The sequence below is a fragment of the Arachis ipaensis genome, chromosome B3, assembly GCF_059453495.1.
Source record: "Arachis ipaensis isolate K30076 ecotype BB chromosome B3, ASM5945349v1, whole genome shotgun sequence".
In the NCBI taxonomy this organism is placed as follows: domain Eukaryota; kingdom Viridiplantae; phylum Streptophyta; class Magnoliopsida; order Fabales; family Fabaceae; genus Arachis; species Arachis ipaensis.
In genome coordinates this window covers 140,442,973-140,460,461 of record NC_142438.1, presented here as the reverse complement: position 1 = coordinate 140,460,461, position 17,489 = coordinate 140,442,973, and the positions used below count along the sequence as shown (strand labels likewise).

General features: G+C 35.8%; 4 protein-coding genes across 5 annotated transcripts; 1 reads left to right on the top strand and 3 right to left on the bottom strand.

Annotated features, from left to right (window-relative positions):
* Window positions 1-902: 902 nt before the first annotated feature.
* Window positions 903-6,911, bottom strand: LOC107631837 (alpha-1,4 glucan phosphorylase L-2 isozyme, chloroplastic/amyloplastic-like). Its single transcript, XM_016335406.3, has 15 exons — window positions 6,443-6,911; window positions 5,867-6,096; window positions 5,677-5,778; window positions 5,055-5,231; window positions 4,608-4,883; window positions 4,041-4,312; window positions 3,835-3,952; window positions 3,226-3,693; window positions 2,990-3,142; window positions 2,684-2,812; window positions 2,232-2,468; window positions 2,048-2,124; window positions 1,782-1,968; window positions 1,496-1,696; window positions 903-1,413 (listed from the first exon to the last, which is right to left on the bottom strand). Exons 1-15 carry the CDS (start codon window positions 6,657-6,659, stop codon window positions 1,297-1,299), a joined length of 2,961 nt encoding a protein of 986 aa, XP_016190892.3. The 5' UTR covers window positions 6,660-6,911; the 3' UTR covers window positions 903-1,296.
* A 418-nt stretch (window positions 6,912-7,329) lies between these two features.
* LOC107631841 (putative inactive purple acid phosphatase 9) lies at window positions 7,330-10,379 on the bottom strand. Its single transcript, XM_016335411.3, has 2 exons — window positions 9,392-10,379; window positions 7,330-8,873 (listed from the first exon to the last, which is right to left on the bottom strand). The coding sequence occupies exons 1-2, from the start codon at window positions 10,145-10,147 to the stop codon at window positions 7,596-7,598; spliced, it is 2,034 nt and encodes a 677-aa protein (XP_016190897.1). The 5' UTR covers window positions 10,148-10,379; the 3' UTR covers window positions 7,330-7,595.
* Window positions 10,380-14,581: 4,202 nt separating this feature from the next.
* LOC107631842 (uncharacterized) lies at window positions 14,582-17,234 on the top strand. 2 transcript variants are annotated; one of them, XM_016335412.3, is made up of 6 exons: window positions 14,582-14,704; window positions 14,974-15,062; window positions 15,185-15,436; window positions 15,549-15,855; window positions 15,938-16,019; window positions 16,100-17,234. In XM_016335412.3, the coding sequence occupies exons 1-6, from the start codon at window positions 14,679-14,681 to the stop codon at window positions 16,292-16,294; spliced, it is 951 nt and encodes a 316-aa protein (XP_016190898.1). In that variant the 5' UTR covers window positions 14,582-14,678; the 3' UTR covers window positions 16,295-17,234. The 2 variants fall into 2 exon arrangements, with proteins under 2 accessions (XP_016190898.1, XP_016190899.1); XM_016335413.3 differs by having other exon boundaries at window positions 14,613-14,704; window positions 14,994-15,062.
* Window positions 16,468-17,177, bottom strand: LOC107631843 (nodulin-related protein 1). Its single transcript, XM_016335414.3, has one exon. The coding sequence runs from the start codon at window positions 17,175-17,177 to the stop codon at window positions 16,803-16,805; it is 375 nt and encodes a 124-aa protein (XP_016190900.1). The 3' UTR covers window positions 16,468-16,802.
* Window positions 17,235-17,489: the final 255 nt, after the last annotated feature.

Below are 17,489 nucleotides of genomic sequence, written 5' to 3'. Positions count from 1 at the left end.
AGGAATAAAGTTCAAGAGGGACTCATTCATTTGCTACCCATCTCAACCTATGAGCAAGTGGCTGATTTGCTTACCAAAGCACTTGCACCAACCGTGTTTAGTAGGCTCCGAGATAAACTAGGCATGCTGAACATATACGCTCCTAACTTAAGGGAGGGTGTCACTTAACCTCTAAGTTTGATAATAAATAGTTAGAGTAATTTAAGTTAGGAGCTGATATGTGCCTGATCAGTTAGTCATGTTGATAATTATATTAGATGACACCTCAGCAAATTGGTTACTAGTTTGTTAGAAGGGTGCTGATCTAATGCAGCTAAGGTGTAGTGTAGGTGTTGTATATATATGTATTTGCAACTCACCTGTAAAGTGTGATTCACCATTTTATGCTATTAGGTATTTTGCAATTGTGCCTTTCTCTCTGGTTTTCTCTCACAGAAAGTGCAGCTACTCACACTTGCAACACCTTCAACAATATGCAAAGAAAAAGGAAAAGAAATAAGAAAGCGTTCCACTAATGTTGCAGCATGAAGATAATCCAGGTGGGTCACCTTATTTCCGAAAGCATATAAATTTCGTGGATGAAAATACTGAACCTAGATTTTTTAAAAAAAAAAATGATAATTTCCATTATGAATTATTTCTCTTGTGTGTTACTAGTAAAATAGAATGATTACACTTACAAATATAGTGGAGACAAAGGCCAAGAATCTTCAACAACCACGCCATGTTCCCTTTGTGGAAGGCCTATATGAAAATGACATTTGGAACCGTTTGCTATTAAAAGAAGTAGGTCTTTGCAAATTGCATTACAGTTACAGATATAAGTCATCATGTATGTGTGTATCTTTTCTTTTGCTGAACTATTTAGCTATAGATCATACTGATACAAGTTAGGGTCTTAGTTTTGATGGTGCTTTTAATAAATTATACCTTGTCCAAGTTATAACTTATTATAAAGTTTTGTTTACATGACTAAATTTACAAAGTGTAATAAAAAATCCCTATGTAATCTAGTAGAAACTTACATATAGTTATTTTTATATGAAATTGATACTTGAGAACCGTAGATGATTTAACAAATTTGACTAAATAATCATCTAACGATTTTCAATTTTCAACTTTACAGAAAGATAACTGTACAAGTCTTCACCTCGTGTAATCTTTTCTAAAAATTGTTAATTACAAAAGTAATAACCATTATTTTGCATCAAAATTCACCCTAATTATAAACAGTTTGAGAGCAACAGAAACCAAAAATAACCCAGAAGGAAGAAACAATTAGGCACATGAAACTTTTCAAGGCAGGAAAAGTGGTTGAATTCTCCAAATGTCTCTGGCATATTGATGAATAGTCCGGTCACTGCTGAATTTGTATGAACCGGCTGTGTTCAAGATTGACATTCTTGTCCACCTCTGCATAATATAACATCAAAGTAAATTCACACAATTACATTAACTAGATGAAAAAATGTTATATATATCAGTCTTAACTAACCTTTTGATCTCGATATGCTATGTCGATGGCGTCTTGGCAGTCCAAGTAGCTAGGGAAGTCCTTTCCAACAAGGAAGTAATCAGCACGACCATACCCTTCATTCCCTTCCAAGGACCCAATCAATTCTTCATAGTTGTAGCTTCCAAAAACACCACTCCTTACATATGCCTTTACTTCTTCAAAACGTGGATCTGCTACAAACTGCATATAGTGTGCAAGAGGATTGTGATTATCAGAAACTAATAATGCATAGCATAGCAGATTGGCAGAGTATGATGATGCTTACCTTTCCCTCTGCTCTTTCTTTTCGCAGCGTAGAGATTTCGTGAGCACGCGCGCCAAAGAGGAAGAAGTTATCTTCTCCAACTTCTTCCCTTATTTCAACATTAGCCCCATCAAGAGTTCCAATAAGTAAGCATCCATTCATTGCAAACTTCATGTTGCTTGTTCCACTGGCCTCCATACCAGCCGTGCTAAACAAGAAACACACACAGAATGATGATAACAATAAGGTATCATGTAATTTCAATTGAAAAGTTTGTTATTTATTACCTGATGTGCTGCGACAACTCGCTGCCAGGAATTAGCATTTCGGCCACACTGACATTGTAATCAGGAACAAATACAACCTAAACATTAAGAAAAGCTCCAAGATTTAATAATGTTAGTTCTTGATTGTTATTTTAGCATTTACTTGGGAAGGACTATGTAATGAACAGTACATATTTACATATACCTTTAATAGGTCTCCAATCTCTGGATCATGATTGATTGTGGCTCCTACATCTGTGATGAATTTTACAATTCTCTTGGCTTGAACATATGTTGCAAATGCTTTCCCTCCGAAAATACAAACTCGTGGAACAAAACTTTGTTTCCTTTCCTCATCACTCATTTCTTTCATCTTTTTGTAGCGATAAACGATTCCCAAGATATTCAGTAACTGCCGTTTGTATTCATGAATGCGCTTCACCTGAAAATCCATGAATTGAAGTGTGAAACTAGACATTCTGTTGGAATTCTAATGGCCGCGTCAATAGTCCAAGTAGGATTTCATTCAATACATACAAATCTCTGAATTACACTCAACTTGTTTTAGATTCAACATCTGTTACCATAAAAAGGTGAAGATAAACATTCCAAAACAGGACAAGAAAGAAACAAAGTGGTTGGTGGCAGAAAACCAACCTGTACATCAAACATTGCATTTGAACTAACATCATAACCAGTTCTTTCCTTGATAAATGATGCAACCTTAATCTTGTTCCTTCTCTTTGATTCCATCCATTCTGATTGTAAATCCTCATTATCTGCAAACTGTTAAAACATTCATGCATAAGAAAATACTGTTATTCAAATTGACTAGTGACATCTGATCAATGAATCACCCATCTATAATGCTTTGTTGTCACCATGATGTTATGAATACTAGTCACGCATTTACTTACATTCATTAACATACATTATTCATAACACTTAGCTAAGTTAATTTACCTTGCGAAGTATAGCCAATTTCTCAATATCTGTGACCCAGTCCTCTGTTCCAATCCACTTGGTTATGATTTTACTAAGATCAGGATTGCAAAAGCGGATCCATCTTCTTGGGGTCACCCCATTTGTTTTATTCTGGAACTTTTCAGGCCACATCTGCACAAAAAGTAAATAATAAAGAAACATGGTGATTGTAATTGTTGACAAACACAGAGAGAAAACTCTGTTTATATTGTTACCTCGTAGAAATCATTGAAAACTTCCTGTTTTACAATCTCACTGTGAATCTCAGCTACTCCATTCACAGAAAAACCACCTACAACGCATAGATTAGCCATGCGAACCATTTTTGGCTGTTTTGAATCAACTTTGAATGTCCATGTTGTTTTCTTTTCGGTATCCTCTTCCACAGATGGCTCTTCTTCGCCATCATCTTCTTCCGGTTCTTCTTTCCCTACTTCGTCTTCGTCTTCTTCCACTTCTTTGGCTTCTGCTTCTTCTTCCTTCTCTTCTGTTGCCTTTATATCAGTATCAATAACATCTCTTTCCTCTATAGGATCAGTATCAGGAATCTCTATTGAGCTATTAATCAGCTCAACCACTGAGTTAGGCAACTCAATGTTCTCCAGTATTCTCATCTTTCTGAGCTTTTGATCCAACAAGTCAAGGTCATTCATCCCATACTCAGATATAATTTCATGTATGAACTGGTTAAAAACGTATAATTGCATAACATTAGACATAGATTTCGTAAAGAATTATGAAATGACATGTGTGTAGGCACAAGAGCAAAGAACTATATAAGTATATAACATGATAAAAAATTACCATAAGTTCTAAGACATTACCACTTCATCAGTTTTTCTTATTATCTCCACGTGTCGAGGAAGCAAATCCTGCAGAAGTTTCAAACTCCATTTCTCTAGTGCCTCAGGTAGAACTGTGTGATTTGTGTAAGCAACGGTTCTAACATAAGAGCCATCAAAACAAGGATCAGAAATGTATACTAAGTATAAGCATCAAAGTAGTAGTCATGTTGCAATTCGCGAAGTACCTTTTAGTTATCTCCCAGGCTTTATCCCAGCTTAAACCTTTTACATCCATCAATATTCTAATCAACTCTGGAATGCAGAGTGTTGGGTGAGTATCATTCATTTGGACCACCACTTTATCCGGGAAAGTATCCCAATCAATGGCCTTTCCTGATCTCTTTTCGAAACGAGCAATAATATCCTGGAGAGAGGCCGAGCATAAGGTATACTGTTGCTTCAATCGTAGAGTCTTCCCTTCAATCGATTCGTCCCCAGGGTATAATACATAGCAGATCTGAATGCAATATAGCACAAAAGCTCACTAGTTATTTATGCAGACAGTTCATTTAACTTGCTGTATATAGATGAAACGAAACTTTTCGGATGAATTGTACATGAGTTTGAGATGCAAGAGCAATTCAAAACAAGCAAATATGATTTTCCTTATATCTATGTGCTGCACTTCTCAGTTAACTTGTGGACAGATAGAACTTTCAGAATGCAACTTTGAATTTCACAGGAGGATATTCACTAAGCATAGATGAATTGCAAGATTATAAATTCTGAACAGAATAAAAGCTTCCAGAGACCTTCTCTGCATTCTTCAGAGCAGTATATGCTTTGTCATGATCCCCAGCATTGTAAGCTCGCAAATCGAACTCTTCAGGTGAAACTTTAGTGGACCACAACCTCAAGTTTATAGTGGTTCTAGTTTTGTATCCTGGTATTGGAACATCATAAGCAACTGCCATGATATTTTCTCCTCCAATCCATTCTTTTCTTCCATCTGGCCCTGAAGTAATTTCTCCATAGAATTTAACCGGATAAGAAACATCGTTTCTAGGAATTTCCCAGGGATTTCCCATCTGTAAATAGATACTTTCTACATTAGAACTTGTGACTTACAGAAACTAATAGTCCTGCACTGCATATATCCCTTATTATATTGATAAAAGAATTCAAGAACTGTGAATGCATTTTTCTTACACAAATATGATAAATGAATCACCTATGAATTGACGCATATATGTAAATACCTCGAGCCAGCTTTCAGCAACTTCCTCTTGACCATCCTTTGTTATAAGTTGTTTGAACAAACCATACTTGTATCTTAGCCCATAACCCCATGCAGGGTAATTCAATGTTGCCAAGGAGTCCAAAAAGCAAGAAGCAAGGCGGCCTAATCCTCCGTTCCCAAGGGCAGCATCTGGCTCCTGTGGATTGGATTATACATCAATTTACTCTATAATAAAGCCCAACAAATTACTGAATACTGACAGTAGGCAGTAGCTCCATAAAAATGCAAAGCTAAAGGCCTTTACGTGGTTTAGTAATTACTTGTTTTTTTTTTTTTTTTTTTTGTGAATAAATTTCCATACAAGAATATATTTTGACTTATAAATTTCTATATGAAACTGTTCTTATTGTCTTGAGAAGGCCATGCTTATAGATAGCAATTGAAAGTATATTGGATAATAACATCTGAAATCATCAGAATGACATGCAACAATTTTGTGAAATGGGCACAATGAAGCATTAATCCTTGTCAAATTACTCTTAATGCTACCAGAAAAGCTAAACTGATAAGACTCAAATCACTTGGACTTTCTAATGCGAAACAAAACATCACAGCTATGGAGAGAAAAAAGATTTTTAGACCTGATTAGCCACATTCTCTAAATTGTGTCCCAGCTTTCTTAGAGCCTCAGAATAAGGGCCTGAAAGTTGTAAATTTCCAATTGCATTTAGCAATGCCCTACCCTGCACAATTATAATAGCTTAAAAAAAGTTGGTTAAACATCTTTGCTGAAAAATGAATCTGCCTCAACAGTGAAAATTCAATATAAACCTGTAGATACTCCATGGACATATAGTAAGCTTGCTTAACATTCATCCTCTCATAATATTCATACGTTGCATTCCAGTTTATGATGAGGGAATCACGGACACTCTCTGCAGTCGCATAGAATGCTTTACTTAGCTGAAACTTCTCCGGAGAGAAAGACGGGGTGAACTCGGCATGATACTTAATGCTTGCAGCAATAGATGCAGAATCTGGCACAAATTTATCTAAAGTTTCTGCAAGTGTTAAGCATGAATGAGTTAGCACTTTAGTCATATATGCATAAAATAACAAACAATGTTGTAGCCCAGTATTATAAATTGAAAAGTTTTAGTTCATAGAAACATAAAATCTGAATGAACAAACACCTAATGCCAACATCTAACAAGAGGTTTCAACATTTGTACCATCAAAATACTATATCATTTGAAAAATTTGATCACTATTCAATGCAAATTGATAGGGGAAAAGATAATATGAATTCTGCATTTTCCGAATATTGTATTCGGAATGAAAAGAGCTCAACCGAAGAAGTAAAGCAAGCGAAAAAGCATGAGAAAATGACAGCAGGCAGGAAGCAACCTTGTTCAGTGAGTGGTTCATTCTGTTCCTGCTTTTTATCACTGGCAACATTCTTCACACATAATTTTCTTACTACCCTTCTGGAACTGCACTTCCTGATGAGAAACAAGTGGCCAATATTGTTTCTTTGACTGAAACCAGTGAAGCTTGATTTGGAATTGGAGTGTAAAGATGAATTGGAATGCCTGCAGATTGTTGAGAAGGGTAGAGCTGCCATAGCTGCAATGACTACAAGGCTTTCATTAAGTGAAAGAGGAAGTGTGTTTGTCTTCTTATCTTTATTTTAATATCTTGGAGTTTGAAGACAGTGCTTACTTCATGTTGAAAACGAGCCAAAATATGAGCTTTGTCGTTATCCCTAATTCCCTACTACTTTTGTGACAATAGTTGGTTTGATTGGTCCTTCTCCTTCAAGATTATGAGGCATCATGTCCCTGCTTTGAACCAGTTAATTACCAAATGATCCCTCAGATATTTCTGGGTTTCAGCCTCAACTATTTACCAATTTGGGTGTTTTAGCATTTCCTTGTCCACATATGATTCTACATAGCTTATTGTCCGAATATGCAAGTTGGACATTCCTTCTGAAACTGTTGGAATTCATGGATATCATGTCAGTTAATCAATGATCTGAGAGTACTCTGTAAATACTAAGCTAGCCAATTTGAAGAATAAATTTTCAACTTCCAAAATTTTCTGTATTCATTCCTCCTCCATTCATGAACATGGATGCCGTTGTGGTTGAAGTACCCTCACCATTTGGGGTTTGTAAAACTACCACCTTTCAGATGTCGCCACTTTTTGTGCACCCAAGAAACAAAATTAATAAATAAAATAACAAAGAAAAACTTTGAAAAGTGAAAAAAAAAAAGGGTAAAAAACAATGGTTTCACTTGAGAATCGATTCGACCCAAAGAAGGGCAGACACAAAATCCCTTTATTTTTCATTGGCATCATTATTCATCTAACTCATTTTGAATATAATACAAACACAATCCACCAAAGGTTGCCTTAAATGGCACACTGCAGTAAAATTACATATGTACAAGCTTACGTGTATAATCAAACGAATAGCATCGAAAAGGTATCATCTCACAATTCCAAACCTTCATGTTTCATCTAAAAAGTGGAAAACACAACACTAAAATATGGTTCAACTTTCCTCAGTCTTCAAGGGACTCCAGTTACTCCTGGCACCAGGCTTCTTCTTGGCATGTGAAACAAAGCCAACGATGTAACCCATAAAGGCCCCAAGCACCAATACGCTTCCTCCCTCGACATACCACGACAGTGGCGATTTCACAATCTCACTTTTAACACCACCAATAGCTGCATCCTTATCCTTATCCTCATGACCACTGAAAACTTCACCAGATGCCAGAATTTCCACTGTGTCATGCACCTCGCCATCATGATTTCCGACGTAAGAAAGTACAAGCTTTTCTTTTGTAGCTAGTAGTCTAGTGTATCCAAACTCCCCACCACGGTATAGAGATCGTGCCGGCTGAGGAAAGATTGGGTCATTAGGATGGTCTGGTCTAGGTTCCCATATGGGTTGCCAATCTTGCCCTGCCATGCCGATCACGATGTGAATGGTAAATGCTCCTTTGTTCCCTTCTTTCCGATGCACACTGGTGCTACAAGTGAAGTTACTCAGCGGACAAAATCTCTCGTATCTATGAACATGACCCCAGAGAGCAAGGGTCACATTGTTATTCACAAGCAGTGGCTCTAAGTGCTCGAGCATCTTTCCTCTTAATCCTGCATCCCTAATTTCATTGCTTGTTGTGTACATGGGTCGGTGCCCCTGGACAATTACGAAAGGGGTCTTCTTTCTGTCAACAGATTCCAGATCACGCTTTAAGAAGCTATATTGTTTGCTCCCAGGAAGGAAATTTGTCTCTGTGGAGATATATACAAAATGTACTACCCCCATATCAAATGAATAATAGAGATTCTGAGTTGCAGGGCTAGCCGTTCCTGTTAGTTCCGAGGAGTTTCCAGGCATATTGAACCGCAAACTGTAGGGTACCCCGCACTCACCACCTCCATCTGTTCCATAAGTGGCCCAATCAGGTTTCCACGGCTGTAAAGGCCAGTCATACTCATGATTGCCAATGCAAACATGGTATGCCAATTTGCTAGCAACAGGTTCAATCTGAGTGAAGAAATGATCCCACAACCACGCATAACCTCTTGCATAACTAATGTCCCCAATGTGTGAGACAAAGGCAGGCTTGTCGCCTAGCGCTTCAATATCGCGTTGGATCCACTTCATGGTTGATATGCTTTCATCTTGCGTTCGTATAAATGTACGATATGAAGTAGCCGTTCCCATGTCTCCAAAGAGGAAAGCTATCGTTTCATCTGAATCACTATTCCTTGACACAAAGCTATGAGTTGCACTCCAACCTCCCTCATCATTTCCAACCTGATACAGAGAAAATACCATGATGTATTTAATAATGAGGTTCTGCCTGCCACATACTATAAGGATTTGTCTCCAAAAGACAGTGCAAATTCATGAAAGTGCTGCATAAATACCCACTACCGACTATGATAATTACCCTATTGGTTAATAATGGATAGAAATTATCATCATAATAATGTAATGCTCCCCGAATTTGTGATAATCAATTGCTATTGGAGAAACTCCTCTAAAGTGCGGGATTAATCAGCATTGTTATTACCCATTTATATCCATTTCCAAAACTAAACGTTCTTGTTAGTAATGGAAAGAATAGAATAGTAGAGAGCTAAAACCAATATTCGTAATAAATCAAACGCAATAATTCAACTCATAAACCTCAAACACTACCATTATGCACCATTATAACTCATCTCTTAAACTACGTATCTATAAATAAAATATCGATCAATTGCAGCAAAATTAATTAAATTCTCAAATTTAACAGAAATCAGAAAAGTGGAAAATTTAAAAATAAAAACCTTGTAATGGTATTTGACCCCTTTCTTCAAACCAATCATGAGAGCATCGTGGATGTAGCCAGGGTCCCTCCAGCCAACACTGGTGTTCGCCGGCGCGTGGCACATGTGCTCCCTCTCGTACCTCCTCACGCGCGCAACCGCCACGCGCTCCAACTTCCCCTCGCTCTCACCGTACTTAACGTAAGTCTCCCTCGGCTCCTTAGTCACATACATAACCCTCATCGCATCGACCTCATCGGCGAACGACAAATGGATCTGCATCGGTCCACGACCCGCCCGGAATCCAACCTCGCCGGAGAACGCCATCATGTGCTTCGTCTGCGGTAGCGGGTTGTGGTCGTGGTCCTGGTGCTTCGGGTTGATCTCTTCCCTGGTCCACCGGAAGATCCGGAAGGAGTAGTTGGATCGGAGGTCGACGAGGGGGAAGGTGAGGGAACCCTCGCCGGATTGCCATGAAGGCGAATCAGAGAGGAATTGGTAGCCAATGAAGTTGTCGTGGGCGGCGGTGGGAGGGGAGTAGATGCCGAGCCAGTCGAGGTCGGAGGGGGTAGGAACGCCGGACCAGCGGACGGTGATGTTGTCGACGGAGTTGGAGAGTGTGGTGGGCGTGGCGGTTAGGGTTGGGGCGGATCGGGTCGGGTCAGAATTCGATATTAGGATTAGGAACGGGAAGATGATGAGAGAGAGTGTTGTGTGGTGAATCATTTTTATTTGTTTTTTCTTTTCTTTTGTGTGTTTGCTTTGGATTATGAACATGCATTGTTTTCATTCAATGGATTAATTCATTTTATGAATTTAATGATTGTGATTATGTTGATGACTGCATCATTGATGATTTTGGTAGGAGATAAGATACTTTATTTTTCCGAAAGCATCGTTCAATGGCATATTCTTCATGTCAAAACTATGAAAAAAGGTGCCACGTACAAGCAATATCATAAGAGTTTTTCAACCAAATAAAATGAAAGATATTTTTTAAGATTTTTATCATTTTATGTAGTACCTTTCTCTTCTACCAATTTAGTAAAAAAGTAATACAAAAATAAATTGTGACATCTTGCCAAAAATTTAGTACTTAACTATTTATTGCATGTATTACACATTAAAAAAATTAAATTATATATAATATATATTTATACACAAATATATAATAATTATATATCAAATTATACTATTTTACTGAGATTTAATATTGTCGATACATCAAATTGTACTATTCTGTTAAATTTTAAAATATATAGATATCTTTTAAATATTTTTTTTTTGTAGATTGTATAATTAAATTTTTAAATAAATATTTTTTGAACTCTATAAATATAACAAATATGTCCAATTAAATTAAGAGTAAATACCATTTCCGATCCTTAACCATTTGTCCGATGGACTTCTCATCTCCTAAGAAATCTAAACATCCAAATCGGTCCCTATCTACTTTGATATATGTATATTTCAATCGCTGGTTAGGGACCGAAAATGGCATTTACTCAAAGTAGATAGGGACTGAAACGTACATATATCAAAGTAGATGACTGATTTGGATGTTTAGATTTCTTAGGAAGTGAAAAGTTCATCGGACAAATAGTTAGAAACTAGAAAAGACATTTACTCATTAAATTTGCTTAAATATTTATAAAAAAATGCTATATGCACATTATTAAAAAACAACTTCTATATATTTGTATATTATATAGTGTTTAATTTATATATATATATATATATATATATATATATATATATATATTTTAATATAAATTTACACAAATAGTTAATCTAATGATTGATTTTTAGTATATATATATATATATATAGTATGATTTAGAATTAAAAATTAACTATAAAATTAATTATTATATTAGTGTTTAATTTATTTTTTATATGTATTTTATATTAATAGTTGATTGAATGGTTGACTTTTATAATATATCTTTCAGCATTTTTTTTTTTCTCTCTTGAGGGAACCAAGTCGTTGTATTACTATATCTTTCTAAAAGATATACTATAAAATACACCGCTTAAGTCCTTTTTTATAAGAAAGCTTCCTAAACTTAGAACCTTGAAATAAACTAAATTTTTGAAATGCAAAAGTGAAACCGTATTACAATTTACGCATGATGGGATATTAATATTACTAGCAAAGAGCTATATAATTTACATAAACATATAAAGTTCGTGACTGAATTTGATTCGAGATGTATTGTATGGGTCACATATTGCTGACACACACAATGAATTAATTAATTAATTAATATTGAGCCGAGAAGAGAGGTCCCTTATTAGCTTTGTCACACTCAAACAATTTATATCACTTCATGTGTCTCTTGCTCCTCCCCATTGCATTTAATATTCTTTTTCTTTCTCTCTTATTCACATCATCACTCTCCAATTTTCTCCATTTACCATTTACTCTCTTAAGTCTATACTCATACAAGAGATACAGAGCAACATCATCATCATCATCATCATCATCATGAAGAGGTCTCTTTCTTCTTCTTCTTCTTCTGATCTAGGCATCATTTTCACTTCCAACTGCTTCTTCAAGTTGCATACTATCATCTTTCTCTTCTTATTTGTCTCCTCAGCAAACTGTAGGCTTCAAAGCACTACCCCTCTTGTTCCATCATCATCACCACCTCCCATAACTTCATCAAGAAACAACCTTTTCCACCGCCCATCAAGCTATTGTGATTCTTTTTCAAGAAAGTCACGTTCTTTGTGCATGGAGCTTCAAAGAAAACAACAACAAAGCTTCCCTCCACATAATGGGCTTGACCCTTTTATATATGGTTCTGAGAAGAGACGAGTCCCTTCTGGACCAAACCCACTTCACAATTGATTATATATGTATTGTTCACATTTTCTCGAGCCACCTAAGCTCATCAATATAGTAAGATATATATATACATTACTACTACTAGCTACCTACTTCAATATATGATCTCATTTTCATGCACCACCTTTCCCTGTGTTAGGCAAAACCCCATTTGCTTAGCTTTTTCTTCTTCACATTGTTCTGTATTCACTCCTTTTCTTGCTATATATGTCTGATTTTTATGGTTCTTATTGGCATCATTACTCTCTCCATATATATACACTAGCTTCTTCTTCTTCAAGTGTTGGAACTTGGAATAACTACGATGCAAGCAAGAATTGATGAAGAGCAGTTATGGCTAGCTACTAGCTAGAGAGAGGGAGCTACCTTGGGATGCTGAAAGAGACAATCTTTGGCTCCTCAGAATTACATGATCTTAGTTTGACTACTATTTCCTCAATTCTTAGTCTTAGTCTATTTAATCTTGATTTCTTTTTCTTTCATTTGTTACCAAAGTTGTTCAATGTTATAGAGTTCATTATTTATATGTAACTTTTTATATTATTTAGTCTTGCTCTTTAGTAAGGGCAATGAATTTCCCATTTCCATGCTTGTTTTTGGTGTTTCTGTCTCATTATGGAGCAACTTAAAAGGAAAGAAGAGGCTGAATCTGAAAACAAGCATGGAAATGGTAATAGTACTATATATGGTTGGAGGCAAAGGAGACTAGGGTATGGATTTAACACTTTTCAGGAGGACCCCATGAATTTCATTAATATGGAGGTTACCCAAATACTATAGGACCTTTTCTATTTATGGCTGAGGTCAATGTAACAATGGGGTTCATCATTCTCTTCATGCCATGCACCTCATCACTAGCCAACAACATTTTTTAATTTTTCTTTTCTTTCTTTAGATTTAATATAATGTATAGTTTGGACCTGCAGGTACTTGAATTAATGACTATAGTATGTTGTTGCTTTTATCCTATCATATGATTCTTATTATTTGTTTATTTTTATTGTACGGTTGGTTCCATTCACAATACGCAAACATCACCCACATACATTAACATGCTGACAAAAACAAATTAAAACTGCTTCTTTTGATTCATGATTCATGTGCACTTGTCTTATATCTTAGTACTACACCACTGCTTCATTGGTTCAATTAGTTTCTACCGCCACTAAAGTTATTGCAAATTTCTTTTATAATAAGTTTGAAATGGCCTCTGTTTTATGACTTTATATAAGGTCAAAATAACTTCATGGATTTTCATCATGTCCCGTGTAAGCTTTTATAAATTATTTACATCAGTTTTAACAATCGAGTTTAACTTATCACAACTGACACAAATCTCATTAATTACCATAGTGTCACTATAAGACTTATTAGGTAAAATATTAATCATATTTGTTCAACAACTAATAAAAAAAACAGAAATATCTTATACACATTAAAATTAAGCTATTATATGTTTATGTATATTTATTTAAATATTTTTTAATTAAATAATTAATTAATATAATAGAGATTTAAAATTAATATATATAATAGAGATATTTTAGTTATTTTTATAATAAGAATATTGTAGTCATTTTTTATATAAAAAAATATTAGTTTAAATCAGTTCAAAATTTAATTTATTAGTTTTTCGGCTAAACTAATTTGTCGGGTCTAATTTTAATAAAAATAATACAGTTTAATCGATTATATGTGTTAAATTTACTTATAAAAAAACATCTTTAAAAAAATACGTTTTTGACATCTTTATCTAAGCGATTCCCTTATTCCTAACCGTGCTTAATGTGTAGATGCCACTATTATATCCCAAAACTTAGCAAATGCAAACTTAAAACCTTATTAATTTCCTTTTATTTATTTAATTAATGCTCTAATGCATCGTTCCCATGCATGGATGTTGCCTCCTTAGCTTTCATTATCTAATTATTATTTTATTTATAAATAAATAAATATATAACTGAAGAAAAGGTCTGCAACACTTTCTAGCCGCAACTAGATCATAGATCCTCAATAAATTGTTGAAACCAAGATGGCTTATTCCCTTTGGAATCTTCCTCAGGCTAAAAAGAATAGCTGAAAAATATATGCAAAGTGCTACAAGTAACTTGAAGTGGAAAATCTGGCATCTATTCTTTTACTACAATATTCAATTTGAGGAGACTTTTTCATTAGATAAATATATATATATGGATCAAGATCAAGTAATATAAGGTCCTATGCTTAATGATTTGGTGTCCAAAGAACAAAAGAATACCTATCTTAATCCACAAGGCACTCAAAATTGAAGCATACACACACATGCAAAGTATATTATTGACCTTGCTTGCCCAATAAATCATAGCAAAAAGGGTTCTTCTCTTTATTCATCCAAATAAGTACCAACATTTTGCCATTGGATAAGAAAGCATTCCTCATTAAAAAGGGAAGCAAGAACAACAACATTCTCCACCAAGAATGGACACCGTACTGAATAAAATAAGGTTGGTATGTAATTAGTACTTAATTAATCCTTAATCCTTCTTCAATGGTAACTTGTATATATATCATATCATATCATGCATGAAAATTTTCATAGCACTCACACATTTGGTTTAATTAAGGGACAATACATGAATGGATCCTTAATTTAGTTACCATGCTGCTACCATATGCCAAGAAGAAAACATAATCCACTTATGAAGGCTGTGCATATATAGAAAAGTAGTTTTTCATTCCACAAATATTGTTTATACTTAACACTTTGTGTTAGAGAGATATTTACTGGTACAGAGGAGGAGAACAAAGCTGATTTGAGTAGCACCAGGGATCACAAAATACCAAAGACTCAATCCTTTAAAGGTGATGTAACTCTTTTTTCTCTTTCCCTCCCCTGCATCCTTTGTTATCTCTATAGGTTGATGCTTAAATAAGGCTAGTTAGTTGATTAACATTTGAGAAACTACGGTGACAAATTTCCACAGAGAAGAAAAAGGGACCAAGTTGGTTGCAGAGACAATTTTCAAGGAAAATGAGTCATGATTATGAGTCAATTGAGCATGTGACAGCAGTAGCAGCTGCTGCATTTGCAATCAACTCACAAGAGTTCTCAGAAATCCCTCAGGAAAGGAGAAGGACTACGCCCCGCGAGATCTCGCTGACAAGGAGTAAAAGCAAGGTGGATGGTGCAAAATCTCCAATTTCGCTTCCTCATCCTGCATCCAAAACATTGTCAGGTAAATAAGTATTTATTCACCAACTCAACATAACTTGAGCAACAAGTTACACCTTTTTTTTCTGTGAAAACTAGTTTCAAGGTGCCTCGATTCGCAAACCGTGTATCTGTAGGTTCGTTTAGATCCAAGAGTGATCAAGGTGACAAGATAAGCGAGCCACATCAAAAGGTTTTCACCCCTCCGCCGCCACCACCACCGGCGAAAAAGAGTAGCAACCTTGGTGATCAGATCCAAGAAGAACCAAGAAGGCCTCCAACATTGAAGACTTCTGAGCCTGAGCCTGAGCCTTTAAGGCCGCCACCACCTCCTCCTCCTCCTCCTCCTCCGCCACCACTTCCTTCTCTTTCTAAGAAGCAAAGCATTAGAGATACAAAAGCAGATGAATGGAAGATAAAGCAGCTCCAAAAGATCAGAGATAGGTAGGTCCTCCTCAAAATTGGATCATAATCAAATTCTTGTATCAAAGAACCATCATTTAACAATATTGAGATGACTTTTCAGGTATGAGAAGTTAACGGAGACAATAAATTCCTGGGAAAATCGAAAGAAACAAAAAGCAAAACACAAGCTGGATAAGCATAAGGTTTGTTTTCGCCTCTCGGCTTAACGATGTTATGACATTCATGGAATACTCATTATATTAGCACATGTTGAACATTCCAGCAAAGCAAAGATAAGCAAAAAGAGGAGAAAGCGTTGAAGAAATACGAAGAGAGGGTGAAGTACATAAAAGAAATCGCATGGGAAGCAAGAAAAGAGGCAGAAGAAAGAAGAGCCAAAGAAGTACGCAAAGTAGAGGAGAAGGCCATTACAATTAAGACCACAGGGGAGCTTCCAAAAACATGCTTGTGCTTCTAATTAACAACACCAATCATATGTCATGTCATGTCAATACAAACACATATTATACATCTTTCACTTCTCTATATATTCATCATTTGTTCTGAATTTGTACATATATTATATGCATACATACAAAGGCTTCTTTTGGTGTGAATCAGTTTTAGCTGCTCAAATCACAAACTAAACCGTTTATCAGAAACAAAGGACAAGATTTAACAATATCATCAAAGAAAAACACACTTAATTACATACATAAACTTAGCCATGGTGGAATTTTGCTACAAATGTTAACAAAGTAAGCTCTCCTTTTTCCCCTAAGAATTCTACAACATAAAAAAGTGACAGCCCTTATTACACCATAAACATATTTTGTGTACTCAATTTTGTACACCGAATCAACACACACTTCTGCAACACATAACAGAAATGTATATTGATTCGGTGTACGAGATAAAATAAGTACAAATAACATATCTTTGGTTATTATTATTACAACATGGCGGCGGCTTAGTAGTGGAAAGTCCTATTTCAAGAAGCCGCCAGCCAGCTTTGCAAAGTCACCAAGGCCGCCGCCGCCACCACCGGACTTTGGTGCTTCTCCTTCAGCTTCTTTAGGAGGCTCCGATGACGGAGCTGCTGCCTCCTTGGACTGGTAGTTGTGAAGATAATCAGCAGCTTTGTCAACATACTGCCCTATGCCCTTCTGATCATCAAGCTTGCCATACTGCCCGGCGGCGTCAAGAAGGTCTCCGGCTGCGTCGGCAGCTTTTGCCTTGTCCACTTTGTCTGCCTCCCCCCTGAAGTTGGCCTGCGCCGCCTCTGCCACCAACTTGGCGCTAGAGAACAGCTCGCTTGTGGAGTGCTGCTCCTCCTTCTTCTCTGGGATCTCGGAAGCCATTGATGATGAGTAACTGTTCTTTTCTACTGAGATGCCAAATGATTTGGTTTTTGTGATACTGTTGATGCAGGAGCAGTTATCCGAATTTATAGCTGGGAGAAAGATTTTTAAGATGGAAAATATCTCTGGAAATTGTGGTTGCAAATAATGGCAAGATTATTTGCTTTTGATTTCATTTTTAGTTTATTTTGATGAACAGAAAATTTTATACTATTTTCTATTTTAAAAACTTTGTGAAATTTTTAGTTTCTCCTTTCACAAAATTATAAATATTTAAAATATAAAAAAATAAAAATAAAAGTTAATTTCAAG